This window comes from Cheilinus undulatus, linkage group 5 (assembly GCF_018320785.1).
Source record: "Cheilinus undulatus linkage group 5, ASM1832078v1, whole genome shotgun sequence".
In the NCBI taxonomy this organism is placed as follows: Eukaryota; Metazoa; Chordata; class Actinopteri; order Labriformes; family Labridae; genus Cheilinus; species Cheilinus undulatus.
Window position 1 is genome coordinate 43,572,264 of NC_054869.1, and position 16,120 is coordinate 43,588,383.

General features: G+C 39.3%; 1 protein-coding gene across 3 annotated transcripts in view; it reads right to left on the reverse strand.

The window, feature by feature from the left end:
* pcsk5b (proprotein convertase subtilisin/kexin type 5b) overlaps positions 1-16,120 on the reverse strand; it is a 137,078-nt gene that overhangs the window by 46,647 nt on the left and 74,311 nt on the right. For all 3 annotated transcript variants that reach the window (XM_041786784.1, XM_041786782.1, XM_041786781.1), the window contains exons 10-11: positions 6,133-6,236; positions 2,881-2,998 (exon numbers count right to left, since the gene is read on the reverse strand). In XM_041786784.1, coding sequence (XP_041642718.1) covers positions 2,881-2,998; positions 6,133-6,236 — 222 coding nt within the window. The remainder of the gene's footprint in view (positions 1-2,880; positions 2,999-6,132; positions 6,237-16,120) is intronic.

A 16,120-nucleotide genomic window follows, 5' to 3' on the forward strand; every position in this document is an offset into this window, starting at 1 on the left:
AGTTGCAGCAGTAGAGGAGTAGCAACATTTGGATGAACACATGGATTTGCCAGACTCCATGTCTGTCATCAGGTAAATCCATCTTGAAAAGCTGGTGTTCAAACGATCATCATCAATGGAAGAGAACAAGGCAGTAGCGACGGCCATGTTTAGTTGTACTCAAAGTCGTTATCCAATGGCTGCCACTGTGTGATTACCTCAGATGTATCTTAGCTTAGCGTCAGTTTTACTAGAACTGGATTTATGAATGTCTATATGAAATAAAGAATTAAAACAACACTTTTCATGATGTTAAAGATGTTTTGCCTCTTCTGGCGTCCTGCTTTGGCGTGACTTTGTGATAGTTATGGGGGAAAGGGTTACTTGTTGTGTGAGGGGTTGTGTACAATGGCTGCTAGTTGAGTGATTAGCTCAGACTTAGCCACAGTGGCAGGTTTTGTCATGATTAGACAACATTTCTTTATTAAAACAAGGGCAGAGAGTCACACTGAAAGCTTTTTATGTTGAAAAGATGTTTTCACTCTTCTCCCTGTCTGCTTAGGCATGGGTTTGCGGTCTTCATGGGTGGGGTTTGCTGGTGTGTCCAATGGCTGCTGCCCTGGTAGCTATTAGCTCAGATGTAGCTGCAGCAAAGCAGCAATTTAATCAGGCCACTTCTTTTTTTCCCCAAAACAAGAGCAAAGCACTGAAAGCTCATCTTGGCAGAGAAGATTTATGCCTGTCTCCCGACTGGCCTTGGCATCAATTTTATTCACCAAGAAGCTTCGCCATAAACAGTATGAGAAGGTCCATAAAACACTGGTGTTCAGTAAAGCGGGGGACACACATAAGGATTTTCTAAATCTTAAGAGATTTTTTATCTGTTAGAGACCCCACACTTGAAGATAAAAAATCAGGCATTGAACAGTTTTGATAGTACTGTGTGTGGTGTGCTCCGATAATCTCAACACAGCAACACCACACGCATGATTCTGTCCCACCACCAATCTAGAATCTCGTCCTCCAAGTAAGAAATATCGGGTGATCACACATGATCTAACAAAAACAAAGAAGAAGAAACATAGCAACAACCAGAAAACACAACACGCAACATGGAAGAGGACATACAAGAAGAGGGAATGATGGTGTTCTTGGGACTATTTTTAGTGGAAAAATCCTGAACTAAAAAAAAGAAAAGACTGTGGAGTAAATCCTGGAGACAGCGCGAACTCCTCCATTTCAGAAGTCCATCGAACTTTATGATGCTTCAGCCGGTCAGCCATGCTTGTTTTTATTTACAGCCCCAACCGTTTTCGGAGCCGATTATCGGGGCAAATTCACTCTTAAAAAACCTCAGATCACAGGATAATCTTATAAGACATAAGATAATCGGGCCTTTGCCGTCCTTGGTCAGGAAGGGGGAAAATCGGGACAAAAGAGCCCGATTATCTCTATGTGTGTACCCCACTTAAGAGAGGGAACTCTGGATGGGAAGTGATGCAGCCTGCAGATGTCTGCAAGCTGCTATTCATTATAAATGTCCCCATATAAGTATTGTGTAGTCGCACTAAAGACAACAGTAGATCTTGAGGTCATGGGCCAGTTTCCAAACTTACACCACCAGAAAAGCTAACCGGTCTCCCTAAATCTTCTCTAAAGTCCTATCTTTCTTTACACTGATCTGTAGAATTTCCTTTGTAGTCCTGCTCATAAAAGTATCCCCTTGTATCCACAGTAACGGGACATCCTAGTCACTCTATTCAAAATTCTGTTTTGTTTTATCTTATTACTTCTTGTGGCCTCTAAAGAAACCCACATTCCCAAACAGCCGATCAGATATGCTGAGGCGGAAAAGCACATAGCTGGTAGCCAGAGCTCGCGTTGCAAAATTGTTCCAAACACAGATGAAAAATAAAACACGTCAAAAACGTTTTATATAGCCTACAATTGTGCCAGTGTTTTTGGCTCAACTTTACCAAAAACTCGCTAAACCATGCCGAGCAGCTATACCAGTCTGTGGAACTCTTTAGCAGCTTCACAGTGGCAATGCTCACTGAAATCATCAGAGGCTAATGGCACTACTATTGCCAAGTACCTTGTATAACCCAATTTAAAAAATACTGAAATATCCCTTTAAACATAGCTCCAAAATCTGTATCTCCTTTGGGGTTAATTGTAACACACAAAACAAACAACCTTTTCCACCTGACATCAAAAATGTCTGCCTTATTCTTTTTCATCTTAAATTTTCTTATGAGCCAGAGTAGAGGATATTAAACCTGACCGTACATGGGCTTTTCCAGCAAGCCTCCAAGAAACATTACAATTTCTGCCAGAAGTCAGGGTGAGCGGATGTGAGAGCGTGGCAGTTAAAAAATTGAAAATTCACCATGACAGATCCGAATGGGTTATGGCGTTTATGTACTGTCTTGGTGCATGCAATTAAAGCTGCTCCATCCTCTTTTCTACTCACCAGTTTGTTCTTTTTCAACTATTTCATTTGAACTGGGATCGTGTCTATTCAAATGTAGCAGTGACTTAAAGGAAAATCATTCATTACAGCCACAGACTTTTTCTTCATCTACCATCTTGGATATGTTTCAAACATTGCAATGTTACTACATCTTTAATACATCATGTTTTGCCTGCTGAGACCCCCACCCCTTCTCTAGTACAACGAGGAAACCTCCTACTGTGAGGGACCTGTGTCACAGAGCAACTCGAGACGATTTCAGGCAAACTCTCCTGAAATTTTCAACACAATGCATGAGTTAAAGGGCTGTCTAATTCTTTATCGAGATGATGAAGTCCCACTCATTTAATGTGGTTTTGTTCAGCTGAACAGAACTTGAAAGTTAATACTAGTGTTAAGTGTTTATATGTGTGTTTGCATTGTTCTACCTGATTTGTCGGTCTGCGCTCTCCACACAGACGTGCTGTGTAGGAACCTGCTTCCATCGTGCCGCCTCCTTCACCATGGCCTCGGCGTCCATCAGACCGAAGCCGTAGAGATGGCTGACTGTTGGAAAAAGAGAGTCAAGTCACATCTCTTTAAAGCTGATTAAAATGTTTTTTCATTCCAACTGTGGTTTATCAGAACGTGACTGATTCCAGATGAAGAATTTGATGTTTTTCCTCAGCGTCAAAACCATGTAACCACAAATAACATTAAAGAGGGGTCAAACTGGGAGTTATAGTCAATACATTTACATGCACAGAGAAGTCTACTAAAGCTTGCTTAGGCCATGTAATTGGACATCTGTCTTTACCCCATGCTGTTTAAGAATTTTCCCGGGCGTCTATTTCCCCATTCGGCTAAACACCCATTTAAACTGCATTTAGCCTGCTAGTCTAAAGGGGAGAAAATACTTAGAAAACAGTCAAATTCACAGAGTCATTGTGTCAGCAGGTATGATGTGAGCCTGAAATATTCTGTGCAGCATAGCTAACATTAGCAGCTAACTCCACCAGCCTTCGTTCTGCTTTGCAGATTAATATTGTGCTCTTAAATGTAGCCTCTTTTCACTTTTGTTGAGCTGTATAAAATGAGGACAACCCTCCACAGCCTACATGCCACAGGAGAGAGAGGAGGTGGACGAGGTGACTCGTTTCTTCATAAACTTTGCAAATAAACTTACAACTGTGTTACTTGCATGTCATCAGCCACTGATAATGGCATTTAAAGTTATGTTTAGCCAACACGACTACTCCTTTGAGTAGTTACGCAAAAGCTCACAGTGTCAAGTGATTGTGATTCCCACACGCAGCTCTCACTCTGAGCTGTAAAATAAACAGTTGGCATGTCTATGCAATTAACAGACTGGATGTTAACAAGCAACAGAACAAGGTGCTACTGTTTGCAGGAATATACTCATGTAAGGTCTGTGTGGAACGTCATACAGGCTGGTTGACACACAGACTTAGCATGCACAATGTTCAGTTTTCTGTCTGCTGATGGTGATAGAAAGGATAGATTAATCATAAAAACTACTAAACTCACTGTTTTGGCTTATATCTGACAAGACAGAAGTGGCAGCATGGCATGCATTAAGTGATGTGACTACTGTGCATGCCCACACTGCCACTACAGCTGTAAAAAAAAAAAACAGCATTCAGCACTAGTGCATGTCTAAATGTGTGTAGTGGAGCTCCCTTATACTCTTGCAAAGAATAAACATAGTGTGAACTCACAGATGAGGGTACCAAATATCATGTCGTAGTAGTATTAATGCTGACGTCTCAAGGCGTAATGTCGGCACAGATTCATTATGGTGCTATTGCAGAAATTCTCTGTGTCAACACCTTACGTAATGTACATTATACGACATCAAAAACATGGGCATAAAAGAAGAAAAAGTCCCGTGTTTCCTTCACGGATATTGTGACAGACTGATTAAAATACTGAGGACACAAGGGGTAACTGAAAAGTTTGGAAAGCACTCGACGCACAAGTACAGCAGCTCAAATATGAATTCCTTCCACATTCCCCCCTCCTCTTCTGTTTCTCTTTAGTTCCTCTTTGACAAAAAAAAAGTCACTTGGAAAAGCTCCAGACACACTGGGCCTGCAGCCTGGCTGACCCCTCGTTCTCACTCTCAGTTTCTCTCTTTCAAACTCACAATCACACACAATCACACACACAGGTATGCATACGCGCTTACACATGCACTCACAAGGTTACAAAACAGAAACAACCACACGGACCCTGACAGATGGCAGCTGGTGGCGCGGTTCTTAGGCAAGATTACATTTTTGTTCTTCATATCTCTTCTGATTGGAGAGAACTCATCCTGGAGTCAAAATAATGCATATTGATTTCTCTGTGGTGATTCTGTGCCCTTTTCTTTCAAAAACAACATGACCAGCCATGAATCATGAATGCAACTGGTGCTGAATTAATGAGATTGGAAAACATCTGGTAAGAAGTTCATCGAACTACAGCTGCATCCAAAACACTGTGCAGCATTCAAACTTGTTTGCAGCTGCAAACGAAGACAACTCAGATAATCCTTTATCAAAGATAGTGTGTAATAAAAATGACAATTACAGATAATAATGCTTAAGTCCTTCTCAGATTGCCAGTTCAAGACTGTATATCCTTACTGGTGTAACTTTCACACACTTTGTTTCTCAAGATCTCAGAATATGAAATCATTAGGGCAGGAAAGCCAGCATTGTTGCTCTAAGATAATGACATGTACAAGTAAAAATCTGGAGAAACAGCCAACAACGCTTGAAATTTAGCTCAGGTTCCTCCTTGTTCTCTGGATCATGGCTGAGATGTTTCTACAACTTGACTGGAGAACACCTGTGGTCAATTACATTGACTGGGCATGATTTGGAAAGGCACACTCCTCTCTACAGAGGGCCTCTCCTCAGTGCAATGAAGAGAGGCTTCCATCTAGCCATTTTGCCCAGATCAATGGAGGGCTTCAGTTATTGTTGTCCGTCTGGAACCCATCTCCACACAGGATCTCTGGAGCTCAGTCAGAGAGACCATCAGATTCTCGGTCACCTCTCTTACCAAGGCGCTTCTCCACCGATTGCTCAGTTTAGCCGGGTGACAAGCTCTTGGAAGAGTCCTGGTTGTGCCAAACTTCTTCCATTTGAGAATGATGGAGGTCACTGAGCTCTTGGGAACCTTTTGTGCTGCAGAAACTTTTTTTACGGCCTTCCCCAGATCTGTACCTTGCAAAAGTTCTGACTCTGAGCCCTGCAGGCAGTTCCTCTGACCTCATGGCTTGGTTTTTGCTCTGATATGCATGTGAGGCCTTCAATAGAGGGGTGTGTGCCTTTCCAAATCATGTCCAATCAACTTAATTCATCACAAGTGGACTTCAATCAACATGTATAAACATCACAGCAAAGAGCAAGAGAAATGTGAGGAACCTGAGCTAAATTCAAGTGTTTTTGCAAAAGGTCTGAATATTTATATCAATGTGATAATTCAGTTTATTTTCAATAAAAAGGCAAAAATATCTAAAATTCTGTTTTCTCTTTGTTATGATAAGCTACTGACTGTAGAATTATGAGGAGAAAATGATTGTTTACAACTGTAGCATTAGGCTGCAACATAACAAAATTAAGAAAAGTGAGGGGAGTCTGAATTCTTTCTGACTGCACTGTACTGGATGTGAGAGAGCAGCAACGTACCGTTGTAACCAGCAGCATTCGTCTTCCAGTCAGGAGCACTGAGATGTCCGGCTCTGGACGTTTTTACAATGATGTGCTGGACGTCTCTCCATGTTAGCTGAGAGCTAGAAATAAACAAAACACAAAAACAAAATACATGAATGTATGCAACCTAATGTCACAGATCCAAGGATTGAGTACAAATAAGGGCAGAAATAATGACACAGTGACCGGCTTTATTTCTGTGCAAACCTGGGTAATTTTTCCACAAGTGAAAGTGCAAATATGTTTATTTATATACCCTTTATCATCATTTTTATCAGCTTTTGTCTCAGTTTTTTTAATTGCCCTTGTCCTTCACTTTGAGCTTCTCATCTAATTCTGCCTCAGTGTGCATCAGTATTGTCTTTTTCTTCTTAGGCGAACTCAAACAGTTACACGCAAACTCTTCACATTAATAGACTAATGGTAGACAATGAGGACGGTGATGGAGCAGATGGGTGTCTTATCTGGTTGTATCAATGAACTAGAGCCATTTAAGCTGAAAGTAAGCTTCTTTTGTATTGTGTTGTGTCCTTCTAGCAAATGACAGGTACAGCTGGCAGGCAGCTGCCAGCTAGCACGAGTTTTGTTTTTCTATTCTACCTTAAAGTACTGAATCATTGAAGCCATCTCTACTTGGTGATATAGTTGTTTTAAGGTTGGTTTTGCTCATGTAGCTAGTAACCCATGGATGTATCTGTGATGATTTGTACTGCAGATGTAAAACACAGAGACACATAATTTTTTTTTACTGTCAGTGCGACTTGTTGCTTTTAACGTAATGTGTGCTGTATTTGTGATTATTTATGGTATCTTAAATTTTGAGTTGCACAACTCAGATTTCTGAAGATAGTGAGAGAATCAGCCAAAATGCACGTCAAACTATTAATACCTGTTTCAAGTTGCTGCAATTTAAATTAATCATGCATACACATATAGCCATCTTCTTGTTACATCACTGTGATAGAAAGAATTTTGATCCATATATTAAATGTGGTCTAGATCCACACTATTCCACCGTCTTTGGAGCTGCCCAAAAAGAAAAAAAGAAAAAAATTGGGAGAAAGTCACACAAACATGTGATATTATGCTTCCTGTCTGCCCTCGGGCATTCATTCTTAGACTTTTCCCACCTGAAACCAAGTCTTTTAGATACAAAAAACCTTTGTTACTCTGCTTACTGAATTGAGTTCAGTTAAATCCATCGTCACTACAGGAAGGAATATGGCACATGCGCCAGTCTGCCTAGATCAGGCCGCCCTCACAACCTGAGTGACCACTCAAGAAGAAGACCAGTGAGAGAAGCCACCAAGACACCTCAGACTACTCTGAAGGAGTTACAACCTTCAGCAGCTGAGATGGGAGAGACTTTGCATACAACAACTGTTGCCCATATTCTTCACCAGTCAAAGCTTTATGGGAGCGTGGCAAAGACAACGCCACTGTTAAAGAAAACCCAATAAATCTGGACTAGAGTTCACTTAAAAGTAAGTGGTAGACTCCATGGTCAAGAGAGAGAAAGTTCTTTGGACTGATGAGATCACAATGGTGCTTTTTGGCCATCAGACAAGTTACTTTATTTGGCAGATACCAAACACTGCACATCATCACTAACACACCACCCCCACTGTGAAGTATGGTGATGGCAGCATCATGCTGTGGGGATGCTTCTCATCAGCCAGCCCTGGAAGGCTTGTAAAGGTATAGGGTAAAAATAATGCGGCAAAATATAGGGAAATCCTGGAAGACAATCTTATTCAGTCTGCAAGAGAGCTGCAGTCTAGAAGAAGATGTTTTAGCAAGACAATGACCTGAAGCGTACAGAGAAATCTACACAGAAATAGTTTAAAGACAACAAGGTGAACGTTCTGGAGTGGCTGAGTCAAAGCCCAGACCTCAATCCAATAGAGAATTTGTGGCTTGACTTGAAAAGGCCTGGTCATGCCCAATTCCTGAACAACCTGCCAGAGCTAGAGGAGTTTTGTAAAGAATAATGGAGTAAAATTGCAGTGTCCAGATGTGTAAGCCTGATTGAGACCTATCCACACAGACTCATTATTGTGATTGCAGCCAAAGGTGCATCTGTTACTCTTCAGCCACACCATGTAGCATTTTTTTTTGTTATTTGTATTGTATATTATGTTTGTGTTTGGTACTATGTGACCAAAGTCTGAGCCACATAAATAAACTAGAAAAGCACTTGGAGAGCACAGACCTCCGCCATTAGCCCTATCTCCCAGTAGTACAGAACCCCTTAAAAAAATCCCTGGATCCAGACGGTGATCCGAATCACTCCCAAAATCTAATCAGTTCTTCCTTATGCCATTTCTGACATTTCCTGAAAATGTCATCAAAATCTGTCCATAACTTTTCGAGTTATGATGCTAAAAAACAAACTAACAAACAAACTAATTAACAAACTAACTAACAATCAGACCCTGACGATCACATAACCTCCTTGGCGGAGGTAATGAAATGAAATGAAATAAATAAAGGATGGGTAGATGTACAAAATGTTATAGTAATGAAAAATTGTGTTGTGTGGAACTACTATTGTTGCAAAACTTTTTTGCAAAGGTGTAAATAGATCCAAAAATACATACAATTGCATGCATGCACAAATCTACAAATGTTTAAACAGATTTGCACATGGATCTACAAATGTGTGCATGGATTTACAAATCTGTAAAAAAAGATTTGTGTGGCATCGGTAAATCTATTCACACATTTGTGGATCTATTTACGCATTTGCAAACAGTTTTGCAACTATAATAGCTCCACAGAATAGAAATACATTCAGTCCATACTTATCAGCTGAAAACAGAAACTTACGTTTCTGTTATGTAAAGAATAACAGTTATCGTTTAGAAGACTGAGAGTTAATGTTTGTGAAAACAATAAAGCACTACTTGTTAAATCCAAACACGCATGTACATAAAAGGCAAGGTCAGGCAGCCTTTATAATGTTCATAAAGGAATAGTGATGATGAATAATACTTTGAATAATTCAGTGTGTTATGAAAGGGAGACAATAAGAGAAAAAGCGATTTATAGAACTTAAATGGACATATCTCCCATATAAAAGGAATTTTAGAACAAAGCATAGCTGAGGATGCAAAAAGAAGAATAAAAAACTTTAGGATGTAGGTTTCTTGAAAAAATGCACAGCAGGAGGAATGTAAAAGGAGGGTTAAGAAAACACTCTCATATACAGTACGTGGAAGAACACTGAGAAAGAAAATTACAGACAGAGGCAAACAGGGAGAGCAAAGATGCCCGTTCATCCATCCCTCATCTCTCAGATCTCACGTGAGATCCATTACGAGATGGCAGCCATGTGTCCCGACTTCTTTGATGTCCACACACTACATTAAAGGGGAAAACCGGGAAGAAGTGGGTCACTGAGTTTCCAGGGATTCCCTACCATCTCATATGCCAGCCAGATGCTCCAGTCCCTCCCCTCCTGTCGCTCCCTCGCCTTCTGAACCCTCCAGGATCGGCACTACTCTGATTCAGTCGACCTAAAACTTACACTCCGCAACCCCTTCAGATTCAATTTTACATTTTAAGAGGGAGAACGGATATCATGTGAAAGAGGGCAAATTGAGTCTGAAGTGAACACAGTGTGCCTTTGCCTGCTGAGCTGCTGGCATAAGAGCCAGTTCTTTCACAACTGCCTGAGATCTCTTAAAATAAAAAAGACAGGAAGACTTTAAAACACAAAACATCTGGGAGAGGTCTCAGCATCACATAGAAAGGTAGCGGCTTCCAAAGATTACAGATGTGATTTATTCTGTGAATGTTTCGGGTTATTTTATCTGTATTTGTGGAGAAGTACAGGAAGGACGGGGCTCTTTTTCTTCTATTTCTTATCTTGTCTTTATAATGTTGCTCTATGTTTACAACACTCCCCATGTTTTCTGCCTCTAATGTGAAGCCCATTGAATTTACATGTCATGTGACATCTGTTCTGTAGGTTTTAACGCCAGTATTATCACTATTTAAAAAGATAGAATAACTCTGCAGTATAAAGAAGTTCTCTATAAGTTAGAAAATTAGAGATTAAACTAAATCTGTGTCACATACGGATACAAATGTGGTGAATCTTTCAGGGTGAGCTGAATGTGACTTAATTACTGAAACTTTTCCTGCCAGCCCACTAGTACAGGGGTTCCCAACCTGGGGTCCAGGCCCCCCTAGTGGGGGCAGCCTAAGATCTGATGTTGTCAAAATTAGATGTGTAGATATTTTTTGAAAATAATGAGTAAAAACATAATGCACATTATGTACAAGAGCTTATCAGAGACAAACTATGGGATTAAAAGAAATCAAAATAATCTGCCGATTTATTTTTAAAAAGTTGACATTTTTGAGAAAAAAAATCAATACATTTATGAGATTATATAGTCATATATTTACAAGAAGCTAAAGTCAGAATTTCAGTCTTTATTAGAAACAAAAAGTAAGCTTAAACAGTTGTACACTTTGACATTCTAAACATAAATAAATAACATTCGTCGTACAGTCCCAGTAAGATCAGACTCAACTGCAGGAAAACAGCTTCTTTTCGGATAATGATCTTCCACAAAATCAGCTATTTCTAACTTTATCATCTGAAAAGATCTAGTTTTTGTCTCAAGAAAATGTATGTATTTTTTGAACAAAAGAAATCTACCTTTCCTTGTAAATTACTGACTTTTAAAATTCCGGAATTTAGGTTTTGTCTCACAAATAAACTAATTCTCTTTAAATTTTCTAATTTTTTCTAAAGTGTCCTTTTCAGTACTGTAATAACAGATAGTTTATACATAAATCTTTTAATTGATGTTTAAGTTTTCCTAAACAAATAGGGTCCTAAGTAAAAAAAAAAAAAAGTTGGAAACTACTGCTCTAGTCAAATGTCCATGTGAAGTTGGAGTGAGCTGATGTGTGGTTTTTAATTTTTTTTTTCTAATTAATCATTTCAAAATGATATCAGTATTTTTATGGAGTCTGAATTAAAACTAGAAAAAAGAGGATGAAAAAATAGCATGGTCAACCACGTTAAAAACACTGGAGAAAAGGATGCATTAGAGACGAGTTTAAAAAAGACAAAGTTAGATGTGGGGTTCCTTGTTAGTTTTGGTTTGTTGTTTGTATTGTTTTGGTTTTAAAAGTGAGTATGATTTGATCAGTTTCGTTCTAAAACCTGAAGCTTTAAAATGTTCAACCTGGTGAACCAAAACATATTAATAATGCCTGTGTTGGAATTTGTTTTTCAATAACTGTCTAGTGATTTTAAACAAAAACCTCCTAAACATTTCTTTTTTTTTTGATATTCAATATTTAAAATTTTGTAGTTAATATTAAACACTCCATGTTTAAATTAATACTTGGTTATTCAGAACATGTATTTGTGCATATTGAATTGATATAAATGCAACAAAATTGAATTAAGAATGATGTTTTATTGTATCATTCTTAATCTTGCATATTTGCATGCTTTCAAAATCAAACAGTTCATCCTCTCATGTCGGCACTCAATTGTTGGTCAGCGTGCGCTGGAGTGTTCTCAGATTTTGTTCATAGCTCAGAACTAATCAAAGACAAGAAAACTGGGGAATGTCAGGATCTTCTTGAAAACTGCATTAGAAGGTTTTAAGAACAGAGATCTATTTAGGAATGGTTGTCGAATGAGGCTCATTGCTGCTGTCTATGAGTGAGCTGGACTTGTTTATAGGAACCAATAAATCCTCATAGAATACCACTGCTGTGGCATGGCGTGCTCCTTAAAGTGGACACTTTATGTGACTTTATCCAGCAGAAGGACAGAGAGGTCTGTTGATGGAATAGAAGCAGCATCAAAGAGAGAAAGGGACTCAACTTTTGCCCAGGTAAAAGTCAGTCAACTCTTTATTTCTCTCCATTGATCTGGTGACGTACGTTGCTTCTGCCACTGCTGGTTTCATGGCTATTAAAACATTTCATAGTGGGACTCAAAAACAAGACAAACCAGCAGAAAAAAAGGAGATGGTGCTTAAAGTTTCTGCCAAGTCTCATCACTCAGAAATGATCCTGTTTATTGATACAAGCTCACCAATGGATCTCACAGCATCCAAGTTCTATCGACCACTGATGATCAGCCCCTCCTTCCTCTGCTGTGACTTACTTATAAAGAATTCAGATGATAAAAAGGAGAGGATTTTCTTTAATGGAATCAAAAAGGGCAACATGCTTTACGCATGACTGTTAAAAGTTAGTGCGTGAATAAACACCGTTGTACATGTTTTATCTTTTAAAGAAGCCAAAAAACATTGGAGAAGAAAGAAAACCATTGCAATGTCCTTATATAAGAGGCTCTGACACAATTTTTAAACCTGGGCTGAATCATAGACAAATAAAGTAAAAGTTAAGTCAGTGTGACTGTCGTTGATAGAAAAACACAAGCAAAGCAGAAACATGGCTCTGGATGGCAAAATGAATAAAAATTTTCATGCTCTGCTGAAATAAAATGAGTGCACAAACATTAAAAAAAAAGTCCACAGTTTGCATGCGTGATATTGGATTTTTACTGACATCAGACATCCTTATATTCACAATTTAATTCCAGCTGATACCATTTTATAAAAATGTAGTTAAGACCTAAAACTTCAGTCACATAATTCAAATTTTAAGTATGAACAAATCAATAAATTTTGCTCCTTAAAACACTCTAACGCAGGGTCATCAACCAAATTTGTACAAGTGCCAGCTTTTTCCTCAAAACACACTTTGGGGACAGCTTTCAAATAAATGACATGAATTTTTTAATGGTCAAGCCAACTATTTTTTGTTTAAATAATTTTTTCTTTTGAATGTACATAAATTTTAGGCTCTAACAGCAAGATCAGTCCCTATATCGCAGTCAGCCACAAGGGGGTGATTGAGATATTTGGCTCAATATTTCAATGATTGTTGTTCATCACTGGGTTTGATGTAATATGCTGTGTAGTGTTAAGTGAAAATCCAAGCTGGAAAAGAAGCTGAAGCTGAAAGTTGACAAAGAAAAACTGCAGTATTTTAATTGATTTTTTGATCAAGAATGGTCTGATAAATACGTGTTTAACATGCATCATGTTCGCTACAAACAGCTGACAGGTGGACTTCTGAAAAATGGATGAAAGATTAAGTAATTCCTGATTAAGCTGTTTCAATCTCAGTTGTTTTTGGAGTTGTTTTAAAAGCTTTGGGGAGTTTATTAGAAAAAACCTGAAATACCAAAACATATATTTCCTCTGCATATGTTCTGAATTTGATAATGTTCTGGGGGCGAGATGGGAAGATGTAGGGGGCCTGATGTGGCCCCCGGGCTTCCAGTTGATTATCACTGCTTTAGAGTTTAAGGAACACTGAACAGTGTTTTGTCACACCCCTAGCATAAATTATTCAGGAAATTTCAGTGGACATGAGGGAGGGGGTGATGACGTTTGTATCTTGCAACCGGCTCGTGGCAACACACAGACTTTGTTGCTTCCTCTACTACTTCTGTAATGTTCTTGTAAAGTCAGGTTTTGACTCCCGAGACCCTCAAACCATCGACGGGGACAGTCTCCTTCGATGAAGTGCATGTAAACACGTAGGAAGATTTCAGGGACAGCCTGCTGGAGAGTGAATTCATCTTGATTTACTGAAAACCATGTGATCAGATCCTCTTAAATACATCAAAAACTAAAATTTATTATCTCTCCCCTTATCTCTCTGATCCCCTCCACATAGCCACCTCCTCCCGCTCCCTCAGATCCTCCATTCACTTCACAGTGCCCTCCGTCCACCTCAGCACCATGGGGACATCCAGACATCCAGAATACTGACTCTCTCCCTCTCTTCAAATCTAGACTCAATATCCACCTGTTCAGGATAGCTTATTCATTGTAATTACTTTGTCCCATTTTATACTGTGTTAGCTTTTATCTGTTGTTTTATTGTACTTGTTTTTATCTGTAAAGTGACATTGAGTGTTGAGAAAGGTGCTAATAAATAAAATGTATTATTATGATTATTATTGTGTTCCATCCAGCAGCGGCTATGGTATCAGCACATGTTCAAAATTCAAAAAAACGATGACTGAGGCCTCACTTTTCAAAACTGGGAAGAACAAAGATGAAACATTTGAAAATAAAACATTTCAGCTCTAACATGATTAAAGGATGGTAGCACAGATAAGTGCTATGAAAAGTCAGAATAATTAATGCTCAGATCAATATTAATAGGCTTAGCTGCCACTGTGTAATTACGGTTGCATAAATGTTTTATGGTCATTAATTAAAAGTGACTTTGGCATCGTTATCTAGGCCACAACAGACTTCCCATAAACTAATTAATGGAGTAGCTGGCATACTGGGGGAAACCAGCAGCAGATCAGTGTCTAATAAAGGCTTCTTGGTGCTTCTCTTAAGTGTAATTATGGATGAAGCACACATGAGTGATATGAAGACCATATCACCTTCTTTATTTCACTATAATCAGCATCTTTGGCTCTAAAGTCTTCCTCTTGAGCCTGAATTTGTTAGAAAGCACATGGAGAAAACATAGTTTTCTTGTTGGCCCATTTGTCCTTGCTTTGGTTTCTTAAAACCTCCCGGTAGATGAGGTTCTTACACTTATCCTTGCTCATTTCTTGTTTATCCCTCCTAATGTCCTCACTGAAGTCTCCTGAAGTCTCCACACTTTTCCATTTCTTCGCTTCTTTCCAAGGACAAAAAGAAGGAAAGGGAAAAGACATGAAAGTTTTTGAAGTCCTGCTTGCCGTGCTAGACTCCAGCCCATAAAGAGATAAATCATGTGCAGACTTAAACATCGTAAAGTTGGCAAAATCTACAGAGAGAGTGAAGCAAGCGACCGTTCTCCAAAGAGATCCAATCCGCTCTTTAAACTGAGGGGAAAAAGCTCACAGCAGAGAGTTTAGTGAAGTCTAGCGTGATGGCGTCTGACATGTTTATCACAGAGGGTTTGCTCGCTTTCATTCACCAGATAAGATCAGATATGATCTGTACGCCACAGCGTTTGTCTAAACTGTTTGGCTCTCGTCTTTCATCCTCTCCTTCTGCCTGTGAGCGCACGCATGCAAGTTTATTCATGTGAGAAACCGAATGAATGAGAGGAAGGAAAGAAGGAGCAATTGCCTAGAAGACGGAGGAGGAGGAGGAGGGGGGAGAGAGGAGAGGAGAGGAGAAGAAAGCAAACAGGAGAGAAGCCGTGTGTGATAATCTTGTTGAGGAAACAGGCTTATGTGCCCGGCACTGCCAGGAAACGGAGAATATTTTCTACTGGGAGGATTTGGATTGGATTATCCAGGTTAAATGAAGTGACCTCAGCTAACTGAGCGGCTCAACATGTGATGATGGGATAAAACCCAATTCAAGAGTCTCTGCACCTGCACTGCACGCTTCCCAATTCATGAATTTAGCACAAATAAAGCACACCAACAGCTTTCAAAGAGAGGGAGGGCAGGAATCCACAGAGTCTCACACATGAAGCAGCCAGAGTGTCTAGAAGAAATCAAACCAGAACGGGTCCAGGGAAAGTGATTTACAGAAAAAAATATGCATCAAACTTTTCTTTTCTCTGAGTGTACAAACTTTGAGATCAGTGCAGTGATCCCTTACAACTTGAAAGCCCAGTAACGACTCTGAAGAGCCCAAGCATGAAATCCATTCTTAAGATCTCAATGGTTAAGACCAGAGATGGGACTGATCCGATCTAATATCAGAGTCTGATTTTCACCCATCATCGTATTTAACTCTGACACTAAAGATCTGTCAGATAACATCCAAAAGTCACCTTTTTGTGTTTGTGTGATTAATGTAAAGCTCAGTAATGAGGTTAAAGCTGTGTTATCGCCTCTCTAAATTTAACGCCTGTAATAACAGCAACATGAAGCAAGTATGTTAGCAGCAAGTATGTTAGCTTTGCAGAACATCTCATAATATGAGGTGCAGTGACTCGTATT